Source organism: Aethalodelphis obliquidens, unplaced genomic scaffold, assembly GCF_003676395.1.
Source record: "Aethalodelphis obliquidens isolate GAN/ISIS:26980383/991018 unplaced genomic scaffold, ASM367639v1 scaffold6, whole genome shotgun sequence".
Lineage (NCBI taxonomy): Eukaryota > Metazoa > Chordata > Mammalia > Artiodactyla > Delphinidae > Aethalodelphis > Aethalodelphis obliquidens.
Window position 1 is genome coordinate 46,412,475 of NW_020837950.1, and position 21,510 is coordinate 46,433,984.

General features: G+C 41.1%; 1 protein-coding gene across 4 annotated transcripts in view; it reads right to left on the reverse strand.

Moving 5' to 3' along the window:
• ELOVL6 (ELOVL fatty acid elongase 6) overlaps positions 1–20,440 on the reverse strand; it is a 135,038-nt gene extending 114,598 nt beyond the window's left edge. Inside the window, exons 1-2 of one of the 4 annotated variants that reach the window (XM_027103508.1) lie at positions 19,794–20,267; positions 19,519–19,639 (exon numbers count right to left, since the gene is read on the reverse strand). In XM_027103508.1, coding sequence (XP_026959309.1) covers positions 19,519–19,607 — 89 coding nt within the window. In that variant the 5' untranslated portion in view covers positions 19,608–19,639; positions 19,794–20,267. Of the gene's footprint in view, positions 1–19,514; positions 19,640–19,793; positions 20,268–20,309 lie in introns of those variants that run through there. The other 3 variants (XM_027103510.1, XM_027103509.1, XM_027103512.1) reach the window with 3 other exon arrangements.
• Positions 20,441–21,510: the final 1,070 nt, after the last annotated feature.

Here is a 21,510-nt window from a genome sequence, read left to right on the forward strand (position 1 = left end):
AAAAAAAAAAAAAAAAAGTTTAAGAATGGGGCAGTTACACCATTAAAAAAAAAAGAAAAAAAGAAAAAAAAACCTCTTAGACTTGATGAGGATGGATTCATCACCTGATTTCTAGATCTGCAGGAGGCCATCATAATTTAATTTACGCTGTTATTAAATAGTCTATGGCTGCAGTCTGCCAAAAGAACTTGCTGAACTGTAAAAAAAATTTCTTGGTTAACTAGTTGGTCCTTCTGCAAGATGCTTTGGAGAAAAAATAGGGTGAAATGACATTACTTTCAATGCAAACTAGAAATAAAAATCATCTCAAATATAGGGATATAAAGCCATTCAATCATTTTAAGTACATATCTTAATGACGAACGCTGTTACTTCTGAACATAAATCAAAAAAAAAAAAAAAAAACCAGACGGTACCTCTTTTTGCCTGTGGCCCTAGTGAATCAGATTGGACTCACTGAGAATTTTCTATTGACCTTCTCTCTTGCACTGAGCTGGATAGTACTAGTGTCAACACATATTCACCAGACTGGATCTGCTTTTCCTCTGTTAGACCTGTTAGTCATGGATGCAAAATCCACAGGTATAGAATATATTTAAAGCACAGGAAACTGCCATGTAATATACCATGATCTTTACCTGTATTTTTACTCTCACCCTAGAGTTGCTACATCTAAGTATCTACATCAATCCCAAGAAATTAATGCAGTGAATGAACATAATTATTTCTCCAGAGTGCAATTAACTCCTAGGACACTTGTTGTCTATTAACCAAACATTCCTATCTCTTCTTCATACTTTCTAATGTGATCTTATGGACTGTATAATCTAGGAATGTGTAAATTCAACATATTTTATAATTTCTGCTCACACTATAAGTAAAATTTATAATTAAGAAACTAAAAAGACAAACAGAATCATAGTTGGGCTCACAACATGATTCGGGACATAAAATGTTCTTGTTCTTGTCCATAAAACGGGGATGAAAATTCCTAGCTCACAGTGTTGCGTTGAGGGGACCATGAGACAATGTGAACGTACTGGGTAAAATGTTCAATATTGACACATTAACATCAATGATAATAACATACCTAAAACTTATATAGCACATAGCATTAGTGAATACTTCACACACATTAATTCATTTAATCAAGGCAACAACTCTATCAGGTCAGTATTATTTTCCACATTTTACAGATAAGGAAACTAAGGTTTAAAAAAAGATACGTTCCCTGGTGGCGCAGTGGTTGGGAGTCCACCTTCCGATGCATGGGAGGCGGGTTTGTGCCCAGGTCTCGGAGGATCCCACATGCCGCGGAGCGGCTGGGCCCGGGAGCCATGGCTGCTGAGCCTGCGCGTCCAGAGCCTGTGCTCCACAACGGGAGAGGCCACAGCGGTGAGAGGCCCGTGTACCGCAAAAAAAAAAAAAAAAAAAAAAAAAGATATGTAACCTCCCCATGGTTACAGACCTAGTAAGTGACTGAACTGAACAAGGATTCAAACCTAGGCAGAATGTGGCCCTAGTGTCACTATATCATCCCTCGGTATGATATTACTAGCACGTGTTATGCGATCCAACAGAGACAATAATGGCTACTTATTCCAAAGTAGTGCCATGCTTTGGAAGGTTAGGTAAGATCTGCATTGAGTTTATGTACCGAGTTACTGAAGACGAATGATACATTCTGACATCAGTGATCCCAGCACATTGTCAATGTTGGGTCAAGTTTTAGTACTCTCACATCATGCAATGTGTAGAACAGTTCTTTCTTAATAATTTCTTGGGACTTTGTTTGGGAATTATTCCTCCACTGCCATTAGAAGGTTAGTATTTCCAGCTCTATCATCCTTAGAGACTAAGGAGTAATTCACACAATAGTTTGTGTTTAACATCAGAATGAATAAGTCAATGTTTCCACTTTTTAATAAGACCATTCTGTCTGTGAGGAGTCATGTAAAAAGTACCAAAATGAATTTTATTTCAGACTTAAATCTTTTCTGTCTTCTTAGAGTGTATGTTCTTGTACTGCTAGCACAGTGGAGGGTAAGCTAGCCAACCCAATTCTTTCCCTTGCTAACAGGAAACTTAATCTGATATCGTTTGGAGGGCAATGCACACAGCCCTGAAAGACAGGGTATAAGCATCTCAAAGCAATCGGTCTCTTTGTCAGCAGTCTAAGGGTTAGAAAAGCAATTCCGCTCCTCTTTGTCAGTGAATGGTCCAAAAGTGAGGCATGTGACCCAGGCCTGACCGATGAGATGAACTTACAGCAATAACAGAAGTAAATCCTTTTATAAACTTATTAAGAGCAAGTTGGCTTGGAGGTATCTTCTTGACAAAGAAGAGAACTAAAAGGAGGCTTCTTTGCTGCTGTCCCTTCCCTTCTGCTTGGGAAGTTGGTGAGGATAGATGTTTGGTGAAATGGCAGCCATCTTGGAACCACCAAGAAAATACTGCTGATACATTAAGGATGGCAAGACAAAAACTCAGCTAGAACTTGGAACATTGATGACATTATTAAACCACTGAATGACTACAGAGGCTTCCAATCAGATTTACTCTTATATGAAATAGTTAAATGTTTTATGTTTTAAGCCACAGTTAATTATAATCTGTTACTTGCAGTTAAAAGCATTTTAACATAGTTCCTTGATTGGCGGGTTTGTTCTGCACAGCAAACTGATGAGTTATTACCCAAAGAAGACATAATCCATGAAGAAAATAATCTGAAATTTATTGCACTTTTATTCTACTGGTCAAACTTAAAACCATTTTAATGCTGTTATTCAGTGTATTCTTTTGCTCTTTTAAAGCTGCTAGTTTTCTTTTTCCTTCTAAGAATGATAGAAAATATGTTGATTGAAAAGAATGACATGTGTCTCCTGAAGTTTTCCAATGTCAGCTAGAACATTACATTAAAGAAACATAGTTCTGCTTACAATTTGGTGAAGGAAGTATTTAAGAACAGGGAAAAATGTTCCATTCCATATTAAGAAAAAAAGTCAGGTTACAGAAAAATATGGTATGAACTCTATGAAAATATTTTTGTTAAAAACAGAGAGATGGAGAGATGGAAAGAAAGATGTTTAAAAAGATTTACACCAAAATGTTAATGTTTATCTCAGGGTAATATTTGCTTTCTTATTTTTGCTTATTTGTGTTTCCTAAATTTTCTACAATATGTAACTTAAAGTTACTTGCACCAGGCCTATCCACTGAATGAAGAAACTACAACTAATAGTTTATTCCTTTAAAAAATGTTTCTGTGACAGTACACATCTTTGCTTTATCAAGATGAATCCTAATGCTTCTCTACATAAGAAAAGTCTTAAGAAAAAAGTAAAGATTTTATGTATATCTCCTAATTCTAGGCCTCCAGGTGCATACAATTTGATGAAAAACAATACATACATAAATTTCAGAAACTAGGGTGGAAATATTAAATATTTAAACTCAGCTGAACTCATGAGAAAACAAGAGTATTGCTTTTCATTTTCACATGAAAAAAACAATTTAAGCCAACTACTGAAGACAATTGGCAAGCTATTGATGGTCTGGCCCAAGATCAATGAAAACACAATTTATAGCAATACTTCGGAAAACTACTACATTCCAAATGTCCTAGACTTTGCATATAAACAAGACATTTGGAGCTGTTATATTGTAACTACCTTAGGAAAACAGTTTAAATCTATTAGAGCATATCCAGATAGGACAGACTATAAACATAAAAGAGACTACGTATTCTTCCCACTAAGTAAAATTTAATCCTGAAAGGGGTATCCAATTGCACCAATTTTTGTTAGAATCTGTATTCCACTGTGAGAAAGTAGGACAAGCATAATTCACCAGCTTGAGTCCCTATACCCTGGTCCCTTCAGTGTTGCTGGGACAAAAAGAGCCTCTGGACACCAAATACTTTTGGGGGAAGAAACAATCTCCACAGAAAGTTTAGTCTGATGATGCAATAGATCTCTGAGGCCGAACTTTTTGTTCCTTAGCCACGATTAATTCTCTTATAATGGTAGAGTTTTGTTTTTGTTTTTGTTTATTCTATGTAGTTTTCCATTGTGAGTGTGTTATTCTCTCTCTATAATAATGCAAGTTCAAAAAACCAGCTGTTTTGCCTTAATTATCCACATAAAATACCCCCAATCCAAGCCTACACAGCAGTTACAGGATGTTGAGGAGGGACTGGCATCAACATTTGCCCAATTTTTTTAAAAGCCCAATAATTAACACTTATTTTTAAAATTATTATAATATTCATATTATATGGCATTGAAATGGAAGCCTATTTTCAAAATAAAGTATAAATACACATCAAGCATTTAAAGTATGTGAAAATTTGCTTGAATGTTTAAAAATTTATCAAAAGTTTATAATGTGAAAATTCCTGTTGTAATGTTTTAAAATGTCAGATACAATCATATAGCCCTCACTCTCTACCAGTCAGAAATGTATATATATATTTAGAGATTGTGCTAGTCAGAATGTTTCATACTTGGTGAATTGTAATTTTGGTATTAGGCTCATAAATGTGTTGTTCTAGAATATGAAACAATGTATAATTTCTTATGCTTTATTTTAGGGTAGTTTTCAAATTAAAAAAAAATAAATTTCTGTAATAGGAAAAAAACTTCCCTTAAAAAAGTTACCTGAAAAGAGATAAATGTACCTTTTTTCTGATGTTACAGAAGAAAGTCATAAACATTTAGCAGATTAAATTTTTAAACTTACTTCAAGAAATATTATTTTTGAGCAAATAGTATTTTTAACACTCTTTTAGAAAAATTGAGTCTAATATACCTAATATTTTCCTTATATCTACTATTGTCTTTTTTGCTCCTTTAGGATATTTCTAACCTTCTGCTTATTTTCTTGCATCCAGAAAGAATACTTATTTAAGTTGTCCGGAGCATAAGGGCAGAACTTTTTCTAAATTTATAGGAAGGTTAAAACCAAAAGATCATCATTAAATCAATTACAGAGATTTTAAAAAACTATATCCCATATGATTTGGACCCATTCTCCTCCACCCTCCCTTTCCCGGCTCCACTCCTCCCTTTCCCTCCTTCCCAGCCCTTTTGTTTGCTGGCTGAGACAATGCTTCCTAGACACAGCTAACTGTAAAAACAAAATACTACTTCTCATGTTCTCACACTGCAATCAATCCCTTGTCTCTCTCTTCTCTCTAACAGCAAGTCCAGAAGAAGCAAGAGTTAAAAGCAATGCCCAGAACTGATAAGATCTCTGCAAAGCAGTCCTGTGGAAAAGCTCTGTCACTGGGGTCCCAACAAGATCCCTGGGACTTCCTACCAGACTAGACACACCAGGTTCTCTGGCTCCACAAGGCCTGGCTTCTGGACTAGACTGGCCCTTTATTGCAGAGAGTAACAAATTCCTTCCAGCTCCTCTAAATCAGGCATTCGATGCCTTGATCTCCCAGGCATTCAGCAGTGCTGGAGTATTTGTTAATGATGTATCCCAGGTACATATGCAGCATCTGTTTCCAGGTGCCACGAGGTCCCTGAGCTGATTACCCGATTCATTTTTTGCTCTCTAGAGACAGGTTTATGTTTAATCTTTTATTGCTATTAGATTAGATGACTATTGTCCCTGGGGAACCTTTGCCATATTAGATACATTCCTGAAACCCAGATATAAAAGTTGTCATGTTCAAGTGAATGTCTGTTATCACCCTTCCTTAAAGAAGCAGGAACCTTTCCTACTAAAAAAAATAATCAAACTGTATAATTTAGAAATGGAGAAAGGGCAGTTTTTGTGACATCAACAGTATGACTAATCTCTACCTTAATCTGAGAAAGTGTATTCATTTGAAATAAGAATGTGCAGTTCCCTGTTCTCACAAAATGCCTTTGTGTTTAACTATGTTGCTTAATGTTTATTAAAATGTGCATTGGTGTTTTACAAAAATGCTTATTACCTTGTATCAGATAATACACCATTATAAAATGAAGCTGATCTTTTACTATGAAGATAGTAAGTACACTATAGTTAATGCAAAAAATGAAAAAAATATGACCATATGCAAAATCCCACCACCTATACATACCCAGAATGTAATACAAAAAAGATTATGGAAAACTGGAAGAGCGATAAGAGAAATAACAACCATCATTTTATACAGCTACTTTTTACCATTTTGGTACCAATATTATTTTCTCCCTGACTTTTTTTTCCTTGTGCATACAATCCCACCTTCCCCCCAACTTTAGGCAAGCTTTTGACTTCTTTCTGATTGGAGTGGCTGGTTTGGCTGCCTAGAAAAGGACTAATAATCCCCAACAATTAAAATGGATTCACTAAAAATTAGTCATGCTAAATGAATATCTTTCCTCTTAAAAAGAAAATTAGATGAAAAAAAGAAGTCTTTTTATTATTGTTTCCAGAAGGCACTAGACAGTCTCCCATAATTCACTTAAGGACCATATAAAGAGGTACTGGATAATAAAGCAGATACACAACCGAGAGTAAATAAACAGCCTTGTGTATTCATTCATATCTGCATGCATCTAGTCAACACACAGTGAGGGCAACTATAGCCAAATTCTGTGATAGGCACTGATTTCAAACATAGACGCGAGAATACTAATCTATTTATGAGCCAAGTGCCAGCAAACCACAGAGAAAGGACAACCGATTTTGGTGGGCAGGGAAGAGAAAGGTTCTGTATTTGAATAGGCCTGGGAGGAGGGCTATTTCAATAGGTAACACTAGGAAGATAATCTGGAGCTGGGATTTTGAATGGCTTTTCAAATCAGTCAAAAGAATTCAGATTTGTCCTATAGACAAGAGGAAACCACTGAAGGTTTTTACCACGGGAGGAACACGAAGGGATCTGTGACTTAAGAGAATGCTGAACGCAGGGCAGGAGTTGGAGGTTGGAAAGTGAGCGAGGAGACAAAAAGTAGTGCGGGTGGCCTGAAGGAGGCCAGTGGCAATGGAAATGAACCGAGAGAAAGGAAACTGAGGGCCAGATCACAAAGGACTTGGTTGTGAATTAGAGGGAAGGAGGGAGAGAAGGAGGGAGAGAAGGGTGCTGGGCAGAGTGATGGCCTGGTCCCATGTAGCTAGCTGCTAAAGGAGGTGGAACAGGCTAGAAGAGGGAGAGGTGTCCAGTTTGTGAAATCAATGATCTGAGAAGACAGACGCAAAGAATGTGAGATGGAATCAGCACCACCACAGCGGCGCTCCTCGTTAAGGCAAGAATCAGCTGGGAAGATCGGCCCAAATTCCTGGTTAAGGATCGAGGACACGGAGCGTGGTTCTCAAACGTTTTTCTGCCTCAAACTACCCTCTTGTCGGTAGAAAACGAACCCAGTAATTACAAAGAACTGGAGAAGAACCAAGTACCAACCAAAGCGGTATAATCACAAACAATATCAGCCATCACAAAATACAGGCTCCAAAAAAGTATTCCTGCAAATATGAATGCAGGAACAGTAAATGAAACCAACTACAACTCAAGACAACCCTACTGGTCCAGGGCTAACAGAGTCCTTAAAATCGCCAGAATATCCCACACAATAGGAGCTTTGTATTGTTCCGAAGCACCATGTTGTGGACTTTTTAGCAGAATACTAAATTAGGACTCCCCCCTCGCTCACTGTACTTTCCAATACAGACTTGCTCATTTTAACTTGGAAGTGCCAAATTTTAGTAAGCTTTCATACATTTCTCAGGAGTTTCCTAGCAGGTAATATTTAATTATTCAAAAGTATAGGAGTTCTAATTTTTTATTTTTCAGAAATATCCATGTGGATTACCAGTGAACTGCAGATGATATTCTAAAAAAGAAAGCCTAGAGTGGAGATAGTAGTCATTTTCAAATGCATACAAGACACTCATACAGAAGTGAGAACAAATTACAGCTAGAGTCAGGACTAAGTACTAATGGACGACCCATGGAGGGTCATAACTTTCAGGTCAATACGTAGAACAGTCTTCAATAATCAGAGACACCCCAAGTAGAATGAGCTTCTACTTCTTCAGCTTCTTGAGGAAGTCCTCAGGTTCTGACAGTGGATAACCAAGTCAAGAATAAGGAATTGCTTTGCCCAATTAGGACCCCAGTCCTAATGGCCACAACACGCACAGAAATGCTATCAGCTATGACCTTCCCCGCAGTCAAGAAAAGATAGTTTAAGACACTTGACAGGGCTTCCCTGGTGGCGCAGTGGTTGAGAGTCCGTCTGCCGATGCAGGGGACACGGGTTCGTACCCCGGTCCGGGAAGATCCCACATACAGCGGAGCGGCTGGGCCCGTGAGCCATGGCCGCTAAGCCTCTGCGTCTGGAGCCTGTGCTCCACAACAGGAGAGGCCAACAGTGACAGGCCCCGTACCACAAAAAAAAAAAAAAAAAAAAAAAAAGACACTTGACAGCCTACCCGTGTCTCTCCTTCTCACCCCAAAAGCAAAGTAAAAATGAACAATGATGTGGGGCAGAATGATAACCTTTTTTTTTTTTTTTTTTTCCTGCTTACTACCTCTGAACGTTGAGATATTCTCAGTTCAGAACAACCAGAAACAATGTAGGATGAGTACAGCCAAGTCTTTTAAATGTATCGAGGTGGAATGTAGTCTGCTTTTTGGAGCTACCAATGAATGAAACCATGGATAAAAATGTTATGTCATTTGTTTCAGATTTGCTGTGCATTACTCAACAAAGAGATAAACCTATCTTAGCAAGTCATGAAATATTTATTGAAACTAGACAATCCTCAACTTATTTATTCTATCTCTATTAAAAACTTACTTTACTTCAACTTACAAAGAAAAACAATTAAATGTGTGAGGCAGTACATAGTTTTTCAAACATCTTTTAGGTGGATGTCAGCAAAAAAAGTTTGGAGAACACTCCTTGAACCCAGAAAATTCCATTAAACCACCTATTTTTTCTGATTAAGGATCACAGTGTTCCTTGACGTCTTAATCTTCTCTTATTTTATAGTCAGTACCAAGTGCTGCACTCCTTCGTGGGGACATTTTTCACAAGGACGTAAGTTTCTACCTCCAAGATTTCCTACCTACCAGACAATAAAAGAAAGCAAACATAACTGCTCTGACAGACAAATACTTCAGCAAAAAAGAAAAAAACAAAAAAACAAACTTGCTTGATTTCCTGGACCATTGGATTATTCTCCAAGTCAAAACTGCTAGTGTTAAAACCACAAATTCCAAGTATCTACAACACTAGGTCTTAAAGGGGAATCACTCTACAGTTGATAGGGGCCCTGTGGGTCAGGCCACATATGAGTTAAGCATTATTCATAATAGGTTAGTTATAAAACACCTCTAATAGCACAGCAAACTTTACCTGTGCTCTCATCACAAAGAGGGGTTGCGAGCTGCCCACTGCAGTGCCACCTCCAGGCCCAGAAGGACAGCTGTTGGTTTGTATCCCCAGGAGTACCCAGGTAAGATTTGAAACTGGCCCCCTTACACTGGAAGCCAGGAAGAGACCAAAGAAAAAGGCAGCCACTCCAGATTGGTAGGTGGCAGGTAACAGGCAAGGGGACTTGTCTTGGGTGGCTGCAAGACAAGTAAATCTTTGCACCCTCCCGCCAGAACTAAGAGTTTATATGCTGTCCTTAAGGAGGTTCAGCCCTGCATACCACCCAGATGGTCTCAACAACACATTACCCTCTCAAGGCTGCATCACTGAAATGGCTCTGGCTGTGGCAATGGTGGGCAAAACTTATATTCCAAGGGCAGGGGAGGGGGTGAAGAGTCTGAATCGCCCAGGTCTGGCTTTCCGGTCAACTGGGAGCCAACGTCCTCTTGATGACCTCCTCCAACCATGTCCAGAGGACTATTTCTAATAGCAAAATATTAGAAACTTAACATGTTCAATCTAATGTGTAAGGGAGTGGTTATCTAAATTAAGACCACATAATACAATATTAAGTAGCCACTGAAAATTATACTTACGGAGAGGTTTTAGTGACATGAAAAACATTTATAATGTAAAGAGGAAACAAAGCAACATATAAAGTTGTAATGAGACAGTAGGTGAATGAAAGTGCCCAGTGTAGTCCCTGGCACATAATAGAGAACTCAATCTGTCGTTGACATCCACTGAATGATCTAAAGTATATAAAAATCTTGGAAATAAAGCTGAAGGAAATGTGGCAAAATAACAGTGGTTGCCTCTGGATAAGAATTAAAGGTGTTTTTTTTCCTGCATATTTTTTAATGTTTTCATTTCTTTTTTTCTATAGTAAATATTTACTTTAAAATTAGGAAAAGGATTTAAAACTAATAAACAAAACAAAAATGTTCTCTTTAATTCTTCACACTGTAGGAGCTGACCTTTAAGAATAAGGACATCTCCAACCCATATGCGTGTGTGTGTGAGTGGGGTAATATATATATATATATATATATATATATAAAATTTTATTTATTTATTTATTTCCCCCTGTCAACAGGTGTTGGCTATTTACCAGTAGCTACTAAAACCTGCCTGAAGGAAAGCCTGGCTACAGGTAGTACCAGGTGGAAACAGAAGCTCCTAGGGTTTAGAACCAAGCTGAGTGGACAGTGCTCATAGCACAGAGAAGCAGACAAAGTAGGCTTCGTAAGACATGTTCCAAACCTGTATGTCATGGTTTGTTTGAGATAAAATTGGAATATTTTATCATAGAAGCATTATTAAAGGTGACATGGCTTTCTACAATTGTAAAAGTATTGATGGTAATACTTATAATAATTATTAATGATTAAAGTATTTATATCTGCATAGCACAATGCTCATTATAACATTAATAGTGCTTTTTGTAGTTTTTCTAGCCTTAAGAGTTCAGGATCCACTTAGCGAAAAACAGAATATAGACACTGTGAGATACCAGACTAAAACCACAGGTACCTTCCATGTTTACAGCACTGCCAAGTTTCCAAGGGCATTATTTTATTGATTGAATATTTATTCTCATATGAATAGGGGGATGATAGGGGCCTGGGTGACCAAGCCTTAGTCAAGGCTGGAGCCCATTTCTCCTTTTTTTGTCCCTACATACAAATTCCAACTTTTTTAACCATACTGTGCCTCATCTCCTATGGTGTAAAATCAAAAAGATAATACATCAAAGGGTGGTTGGGAGGATTTAACCATTAACATATATAAAACACTTTAAAAGAATGTCTGCAATCAGTAAACAATCACGTATCAACTATTAGTATCATTACTCCAGAATGAAGAAAATCTACCTTCCTTTCTAAGATCTTGAAATTAAATTTATGTCAAGAAGTCATAAAATTGAGAGAAAACTGCGAACTTGATATTTAGAATAACTTTTTATTGAGCTTCATACCCTCTTATTGTAATGATAACCACTGCTAGACCAGCTTTTAAATGCTTAAGGCACCCTTAGACTTCAAGAGAAGTCTCACACATTAAAAACAAAAGCTTCAGGATTAAACCTTTTCATCAGGGTCCCCCCCCCCCCATTGAGCCTCCTGAAACAAGATCATGAAATTCTCAACTTCAAAGAGTTCAATTCCACTGAACCCACTTCACCTGAAAAAGTCAATTACCCCAGTTGGAGCGGGTCTAGCATCTTAAAAACTTTTACATTGTATTAACACCACCTTTATAAGTAGAAGGAGACAGGCAATTGGGCCTACAAGACAGGAAAACTTGAGGGTTTCACCCACTATTACCCATACTGAAGATTTTTTAAAAATTATTAATAATTGGGGTAAATCCAAGTACTAAATGTTCAAATTTTGCAGTTTTAAGACACTTACTAAAATAGTATTATTTAACTAGTTAAAAAAATTGACAAAATAGTCAAATTAGGCTGTAATTTTAGAAAAGTACATTTGGCTCCGGAAGAGGCTTTTTTTTTTTTTTTGGCCACACTGTGCGTCTTGTGGGATCTTAGTTCCCCAACCAAGGACTGAACCCAGGCCCACGGCAGTGAAAGTGCCGAGTCCTAAACACCGGACCACCAAGGAATTCCAAGGAAGATGCTTTTCTAATAGCAGGAAAAACACACAAAATGGTCTTTAACGGGGTATCGGTTTTCATTTTTTTAAAAAGTCACTTTAACATGTTTATGTATATACACGTTTGTGTGTACATATATAAACATAAACTTTTCTAAGCAAATGTCTATTCTCTCCTAACAAAGATAAATGATAAACATGCATTTCATTCATCTTGTCAGTCTTCTTCAAAGAATGATCTTTTGTACTGCCCATTAAGCGTTAACAATCAATTCAAAAATTCAGCCTCCGGACTTCCCTGGTGGTGCAGTGGTTAAGAATCCACCTGTCAATGCAGGGGACAGGGTTCGATCCCTGGTCCAGGAAGATCCCACATGCTGCAGAGCAACTAAGCCCATGTGCCACAACTACTGAGCCTGCGCTCTAGAGCCCATGCGCACCACAACTACTGAAGCCCGCGTGCCTAGAGCCCATGCTCTGCAACAACAGAAGCCACCACGATGAGAAGCCCACGCACTGCAGTGAAGAGTAGCCCCCGCTGGCCGCAACTAGAGAAAGTCTGTGCGCAGCAACGACACCCAACGCAGCCAAAAATATAAATAAATATATTTTTAAAAAATTGAGCCCCAGAATTCAAAGGATCATTAAAAAAACAAAACAAAACAAAAAAGTCCCAGGATGGGTGTTAAAAAAATTAAGGGCTGAGTGACTTCCCTGGTGGCACAGTGGTTAGGAATCCGCCTGCCAGTGCAGGGGACATGGGTTCGATCCCTGGTCCTGGAAGATACCACATGCTGCAGAGCAACTAAGCTCGTGCACTACAACTAATGAGCCTGTGCTGCAGAGCCCACGCGCCACAACTACTGAAGCTGGTGCGCTCTAGGGCCTGTGCTCCGCAACAAGAGAAGCCACCGCAATGAGAAGCCCACGCACCGCAACGAAGTGTAGCCCCCCGCTTGCTGCAACTAGAGAAAGCCCATGCACAGCAACGAAGACACCACACAGCCAAAAATAAATTAACTAATTAATTTAAAAAATAAAGGGTTGAGCTAAAACATCTGAAATTTATCTTTAAGAAAACGAAGTTATATAATATATATACATATATATACTATATTATATATACATTATACTTTAAAATATGTGATCACAGGTGTGGTTAAAAACAGTAAGGGTCCCCCTCCCCAAAATACATTATATCAATGATATTTTCCTTATCATATTACAATTAGAAACCCAAAAAAAGCTTTAGAAAGAAAAAAACTAAAATATGAAATCCCAAAGGGAAGAGAATTAAGTCATTAGAAAACTGTATGAGTATCTGTCCAGCAAAACTGCTTCTAATCAGCATGTCTAATTATTTATCTCAGCAAAGATAAGTGTAAATCTTTTTCATTTGTACATTATTTTGGGCAGACAGGCTTAAAGTTAAATTTTAGAAAGTTCATAGTGGGTGAATGACTAAACAAAAGGGTTCCTAAAAATACCTGTCATTCCAATATACTAAGAAAAATAACCTTGAAACTAAAAATCATGAGTTCTCAGTACAGAAATGAATCATGATAAAATTATAAGCTTGAACTTAGATGACTTAACAGGATCTGTGCTTTGGGATGATTTTTGCTCAATGAACTTAAAATTACAAATCCATTCTAGACTCTAGGGCAAACTTTTTTAAAAAAAGGATTAATCTACCTCTAAAATAAAATTATTCTAAGTCAAATATAATTAAGGATGCTGTTGTTTAAAAATTCTGAGTAACCATGCCAACTTCACGCATCTGTACCTGCCTGTATACACACACAATCAGAATACAAATAAAGGAATGAAGTTATGAGCTTTCAATAAAGCCTTGTTATATTTTCAATAAAGCTTTATTTTCAATAAAGCTTTCAATAAAGCCATGTTATAGTTTCATTCAGATTTCCTTAGGTTATCAATAGGAATAATATCTGTGGTATAGGTAACTTTTCTAAGGTAAACTTTCCCAGATAAATGCCTGTGCTCTTCTAACAAAGATAAATGGAAAGTAAGTGGAGCAGACAGATTTGAAGCTAAGAATAAAGGTACAGAGCAAAGGCAAATTGTGTGGGCTGTTGTCTGATTCCTGTTAATAAAGCCAGCTCAGCTCACCTGTATCCAGACATGAAAAATTAAGCGAATCATGGCAACAATTTTTGGATAACTCATCTCAGGAAATATTGGACCTGAAATATCCAATCATTGAACCAAAGATGAATTCTTGATTTGCTGCACTCCTTCATTTTATTTTGTTGGCTTAAGACAGGCTAGACGGTTATTTTATGCTCTCCTAAGTATTTTTAAGTCTCCATCCCTCTCAAAACTTTCCCGCTGACTAGACAGATTCTCCCTAGAAGGAAATATGCAGAACAACTCTTAGATCTGGAGGGGACTGACTTTGGAGTTAAATTCCAATGTGAACCTGACACTTTTAGTATTATCATCTAACATTAAAAGCACCAAGGAGCCTTCTTTAGACCACAAAATTTAACTTCCAATTTAACAGAAGGCCTATGTAAACATTTTACCACCATACGCATAATATTTATTACTAATGCAAATACAGAGATGGATAATCATAAAATAATTTTGCATTATCCCTGGAAATCCTAAAAAAATTCAAAGACTGCATGGATATACATCCTTTTTTTAAAGCTACATAAAAGTTCAGATTAAAGTTCCTTCACAACATTCCATTATTTTCTAGGATCATAACAGATTCCAATTTTCCTCTGTATACTTTTTCTCAGTGTTCTCATTCTTAACCTAGTACATATTAGGCAACATCTCAGTGCTTTCTAAAGTTTATTGAATGAAATGTTAAGTGCCTCACACTTAGGATTTTCAGTCTTAAGGCTAATATGAACTGTGATTCTCCAAAATAAGTGGCAAGCAACACACTGTGTACAATGTGGACACAGTAGTTTCCTAGACAGCTGACCAAATTTGTATTTGCTGTAGTGTCATTGATTAAATGAGACACCGTGGCCTTTTCTGACTCATGACCACAGATTGTACTGTTTTCCAGCCACTTTTCTTACAAAAGCATACAACAGGTCACAAGGAGGATTTTAAAAATCAATGCAAAGCAACTGTCACTACAGGAAGAACAACAGTCTGCATTCTAGTTTGATAGACATTACGATGCTATATTTTGAGTAAAAATCTAACACAGGCTTATAATACTTTTATAGTTTTTTCATACTGAAATTGTACATTACTTTCCAAACCTCACATATAAGAAAGAACATAAAGATGTACAATTCCTTTTACTGATAGTGTTTCTTTTATTATTTTTCCTTAGTAAAATCCAATTTGTGGATAAAGTTTCCTTAGCCAGACAGTATTTACTTCTAAAAATTCCTACACTATCTTATAGACCCCAAATACAGAACTCAAAATATAAAAACAATAAAACCCTTATAACCATTACCACGGGTGGAGGGAGGGGAGAAAGTCAGAAAAATATACAAAGCTGGATGTGGAGGATGCCAGAGGGGAGCGGGGGAGGGTTTCGTGAGGTTCTAGACAAGCCCTGTGATGACGTCACCTCACATACATAATGTTACAGCAGTCAGCACAGGCCTCCTGCTTTCCTATTGGTGGACACCGTGTCAGCCGACATCAGAAGATAATCATCATTGGCCAGACAATTACAACTGGAGCAACTAGCATCCAGGGCTGCTAGCACAGGCCTGACAGGCTGCTGAAAGAGAAGGCAGAGCCCAGCTGCCCTTCTCACTCAATGAATTTTATGTCACCTTACCAATCACTAGGCGGTTTTGCTCTCTTGATGGCAGCCCTTATAAATTAAGTCAGCTGTTCGTGAAAGTAACAGGTAAAGGCCAGACATCTCATAAAAGAACAAAATGCCTCTATTTTCAATGCCATAAAATCACAAGGGCTTTTCTGTGTAAAATCGGAAGTCAAAAATGCTGTTGAGCTAAAAGCAGGCACTTTCCTCTACCTCATGCAAAACACTTTCATTTACCAGATAATATTACCCAGGATATTTTTAACTTGACATATAATTTCAAGATGTGGCTCAGGATGATTCTCCAAGGTATAATATTTATTACTTTGCATTTCCATAGCTTTTCTAATCTATTACATGTGAAACCACCTGCTAGAAGAGTAAAACAGTCTATAGTATTTATCCTGTGTCTAGAACAATGCATACAGGGTTAATCATTGTTTAAGCAGCAATTAACTTGATAAACTTCCCTCAGTTGAACCCTTTAGTTTATAAAAACACCACTCCAAAAATGGGTCCCATTACACTAATATGTAACAAGGTAATGAATATGGATTATAAGATAAGTTTAATAAAGGCCTTCAAACAATATTCAAAAGGTAGTTCAGACAGCATACTGACAAAACAGCACTCCTGGCCTTCCTCACAATTCTTCAAAAGACAGTAAGTGTAACTTATTTCTGAGAGATAAGTTATAATTCTCTAAATTGAGTTTTGACGTAGCCTCTAAATTGAGGCTATGTCTAAGGGATTTTTAAGGACCACTGAAAGTGTCTTGTCAAAAAATAGAGTAGAAACTTCACAACATTGTGTTTTTCCTCCAGAAGCTATTCAAGCCATTTTTAGTTAATGAGTCTGGGAAAGGTAAGACCTTGTGTTTCCTAAACTTCCCCTGCCCCCAAGAGGGTGTAAGCCTTGGTTATGGAGTGCCTTCTCCTGTTAACAAGGGAAATGAAAAGGAAATCTTCATTTTCTTATATACCTGGTTCAAAACTTTTTGGCTGTTGAGGTTTTGGGGGGAGGCTTATAAAACTGGGACCCAAGGATATTGGGAGAAATGCATACACCCTGGGATAAAAGAAGCAAGACAATTAAGGTCAAAGAGAGAAGTCAGGAAGGGGAAACCCTAGTGTGTGACTATGACATAGTATTCAAAACGCAAGGGGAGGCCAAGTATGTTACGCTTCGAGTATTAACAGGTAGTGCTGGCAATAAAATGGACACCCATCATCATTTTAACCCACTAGACAACCCTTTTCCCCAGCATCTGCCAGGTACAATGCACTCTTCGAGGTGCTCCGCATAATCAAGATTGGAATGAGACAAGAACCAATGCGCTGAAGAGATGATGGTCTAATAGGAGGCACAGACACACATGCAAATATTTAGGCATATGAAGAAAAGCCAGGAAAGACATTGCCAGATTAAAGGTACAGATAAAGAGCTAGGAGGAAAGTGTGGCAAGAGCCCAACAAGCGAAGATTAATTGGCTCACTTTTGCCATTTTCAGTCCCCAGAGAGCTAGGCCCTGTCTGGTTGAGTGTGTACTTGTTGAGCGAGCGGAGAAAAGAGGCGGGAAATGGTACCTGGAGGTGGAGGAGCCACAGACAGTGGCCTCAGAGAAAAGGCAACAAGTGAATAAGAGACAGTATCCACCGCGGAGGGGCACTGGCCCACAGTGAAAACGAGCTGCCGGCGCGAGGGGAGGCCGGCTCCAGAGACGCAGGTTCAACAAGGGTGCAGCAAGCTGGAGACAGGGCGGACGTTAGAAACCACAGAGCGCGCAGGGCCAACGGGGGAGGAAGATGGGCTGAGCCGTGTGGCAAGCGAACGCGACAGACAGCTGCAGAGAAGACTAGAGCCTTCGGCTGGCCCGCCGTGCCGCCCGCCACCCCGGGCCACCGCCCCCGCCCTGCCTTCAGCGCCACCCCCTTCGCGGGAGGAGGAAGTGCCGCTGGAGAAGGTTCCCTTGGTGGCGCCCGAGGGGGCCTGGCCTCCCGGAGCGCCGAGGCCTTAAATGCCTAAACTCCTACTGGATCGAGCCTCCCGGTGCACAGCCGTCTTCCGGACCCACCCTCGGCGCTTTCGGCCTCGGCGGCCCAGGGGGCGCCCCGGCCCCGCGCCCCGTGTGTTGCCGCACTTCCCGGCTTCCCGAGCGGATCGCGGTCCCCTCCTGGCTTCCGGCAGCGGCCCGCAGCGGCCCGCAGCGGCCCTCCGGCCCCCGCGCCCTCGGAAGCCCCCAGCCACGCCGCAGCGAGCGTGAGCGCGCAGGGCCGCGCGCCGGGCCGGTCGCGCCCGCCCCAACAGGCCGGGCCCAGTCGGCACGCACGGCGCAGGGGGCGGGCCCGGCCGGGCTGCGGCCGCAAATGGCCCGCCGGTCCCGGGCGGGCTGGCCGGGAGGGAGGAGGCGGGAGCGGCGGCCGAACCCTCCGAGGCTAGTCGCGACTCCCGGGGGCCGGAGAAAAAGACGTTGAACCCCCACCACCCGGTTCCGGTGCACGGCAGCCCCTGTTGCACCGCTCCCCCGCCCCGGCCCACCGGCGCGCCGGCGTCTCTGGTTTCCCATTGATGAGATGGGGGAGGGAAGGCAGGTCGTGAGGGCGCCGGGGCAAGCGCTCGCGCACGCGGCGGGCGGGATCCCCCAGATCCCAGGAGGGAGCCCCCTTGGCCGGACCCTCTCATTCAGCACCTGGGAGGCTGCCAGCCGCTGCCCAGCTTGGGGGTGCGTTGGGCTTGCTCTTTACTGATCGCCAGACCTGGGGTTAAGAGGAGTAAGAGAATGTCTGCCACAGCAGCTCGATCTACAGGGAAGAAGCGAGATGAGCACACACACCCTCACCCTGTTAAATATTGCAAGGTGACACAGGATCGCTTCCCACACAGGGATTTTCAAAAGGACTGGCGGAGGGACACAGTGAACAAGAAAGATGCTTTACCGGGTTAGAAGTTTGTCTGGGGAAGAGCCCCGAAGGACTCTGCGGACCCGGAGGTTTTTAATCCGTGTCTCAACTCCAGTCAGCAGTTTCCCACTGAATTAGAATTGAGTGTGTCCAAAAGGCGTTTCCGTAAAACAAACTTAATAATGGCGTGGCTCCACTCGCTCGGGTTCATTCATTTTTATTACTGTTTTCATTGTCCCCTCCTCCCCCACTCCCCGCCTCCGTCTCTTTATGAAACCGGAAAGGGATCCGCGTGGGGAAAGGGGTCCAGGAAAGGAGGAATCCGGCCGGGGAGCAGCAAAGAGGAAGACAGTGAAGTAGCAGAGCTGCAAGGAGAAAGGAAGGGCAGGAAGGATGGGGAGAGGGCGAGGACCAGAGAGCTGAGGACGGCGGGCCGGAGAGGGTTAAAGGGAGCAGGCAACTGGGTCCTCCCTCCACTGCCTTTCACACTCTGCTTGCGGGAGGCCAAGCAAGAAAACCCAAATCTAGAGGAAAACAAGGAGTAGCACAGGTAGGGACTGTGGCATCTCTCCCGCCTTCCCTGTAGCACAGACATCTACTCTATGTACACACATATGGTCTATGTTATATAATCTATGTTAAAGATGCATGTGTAGCCACGGTTCACCCAGGGGCACCCACAGACTCACGCGCTTCATGCAGCCCCAATGTCTCCTGCACCCGGGAGACCCGGGAACTCAGCGATCCGCTCACTGCTGCTCGCGGTTCCTCGCTCGATTCACGCCCCAGAAAGGGAGTACCGACATTAAGGCACACCGGGAAGACGCGCAGGGCTCCCGGGGACAGTATCACGCGAAAGCATCACCTACCAGTTTTCCTGCATCCACTGGATGGCTTCATTCTCGTTGAACTGCTTTTCGAATTCATATTCTTGTAAAGTCAACACTGACATGTTCATTGGGGCTGATCTTCGGAGTCGCTACGTGTTCTCTACACAAAATAAAATAATCTGTAAAGCGCTTGATTTCGAGTGCTCGCCTGTCTGCTTCCCCCACCCACCCCCCTAGGTCTTCCCCTCGCCGCTCGGTCTCCGGCAATCGGTCTCCCCCAGCCTCTCTCAGCTACGGTCGGGGTTGAGCATTGCCTGTGCCTCTGCTCCCAGCTCCTCGCTCTGGGACTCTCCTCCTCCGGGCGTCCGCATCCACAGTAGGAGGAAACGAATGCCTTGCGGTCTTAGTGCCCGCACGTTTGTCCATCACCCTTTTTACTTGTCTACGGGGAAATCTCCTCCCCCTCGTGCGATCTGACAAATTAACCCTTTGCGAGGGAGACTGAGAGAGAGACCTCTCTAGCCCTGGGGGGCAGTTTTGTTTCCGTGAAGGTGACTAGGGGAGTAGAGGACGGGCTCGGAGAGGGAGGAAGTGGCCTCGAGGTCATTCACAATCCCCCAATCCCGACCTCGTGGGCCGCCTAGCCTGGCTTTTGAATGAAGTTTCCGAGAACCGAGTGCAGCCCCAAGGCGAGCTTGGCGAGTAGGTGATAAATAGTAAAACCTGCCAGCTCTCTCGCAAGAACTCCAGACAAATTTGCGCTGAAATCCCACGTGAAAGGAACGCACTTCCTACCTCTTGGCCCCCGCCGCACCCTCCAGGTCACTCACCTCTGAGCTCTGGCTTTGACTTACTTTAACCTGGGGCCCGGCCCGCTGAGCTCGCCAATCAGCTGCTGGCTGGGGATTTTGAGGACGAGGGTGGCGGAAAGTCGAGAGTGACTAGTAGCCAGAAGAGGGAGGGAGGTTAGGTGGAGGGTTTGGGTACGGGAAAGGGTAAAGTTAATGAACTGAGACAAAGCGGGGGAAGGAAGTTAGCAGATGGGAGAACTGGACCAACTGGTCCAATGCAAAAACTATTTGTATGCGTGAGAAATTCGCTTTATTTATTGTACGGTGGTAGATGGAACAGAATCACGTTTGAGGAGAGGGCTAAATGTAATGTTGACCTCCACTGATCCCCCAGTCTCACAGCAGTGTTTTAACCTCTGCTTCCATATACACCCATCTTTCTTTTCTCAGAGGGAAAAGTATTTTTTACTCTGTCCATCCCTCCACTCATTCCTCACAAGTTAGGAAAAATGAAATGAGACATGGAGGCATCTGATAATATAATCTATGCATGTAATTGTAAGCTTAAAACATAATAATAATAAGGAACCTACGCTTTAAAAATTAGGTGGACATTAGGGCCAAGAAGAAAATTCTTTCTCTCTCTGTACCTCCCCACCTCCAAGGCAGTCCAAAGAGAGGGTGTTTTCATTTAAAGTCAGGTGCCTGGAACCACTGAAAAGTGGGAACTGCGAGAAACATCTCTGTAAATGAGGAAGGTATAATAAAAAGTTAAATAAAGAGTTTTAAAAATCCAGTATAACTATATATATATATATATATATAGTGTGTGTGTATATGTATATAAATTAATTTATAAGTTGATGCTCCCAAACATTCCATGTACAGACTTTCCTCATATCTCCATTTAAGGGTGTCATTCTAGAGACTTCTGCAGTGCAAGTCTGAGTGAATTTGAAGGTAAAGCCTAGACCAAAAGACTTGGCAGGCTTTAGGTGGAAGGTGGGTGTGACCTGATGAGAGATAAGGATTTTAGCACAGTACCTGGACCTGTGAGTAATCAATAAATATTTGTAAAGTTAAGTGATTAAGTAAGTGAAAGGAGGGAGGGAAGTGAGAAAGGAATCAGGTGTGAGAAAATCCAGCGAATGTTTTGCTGTATATTGCAAGGATAAGTCCTACTTTTGCCTTAAAAGGATTCCATTTTTAAACTGAGTACTATTCTCAGTACTCAGGCATC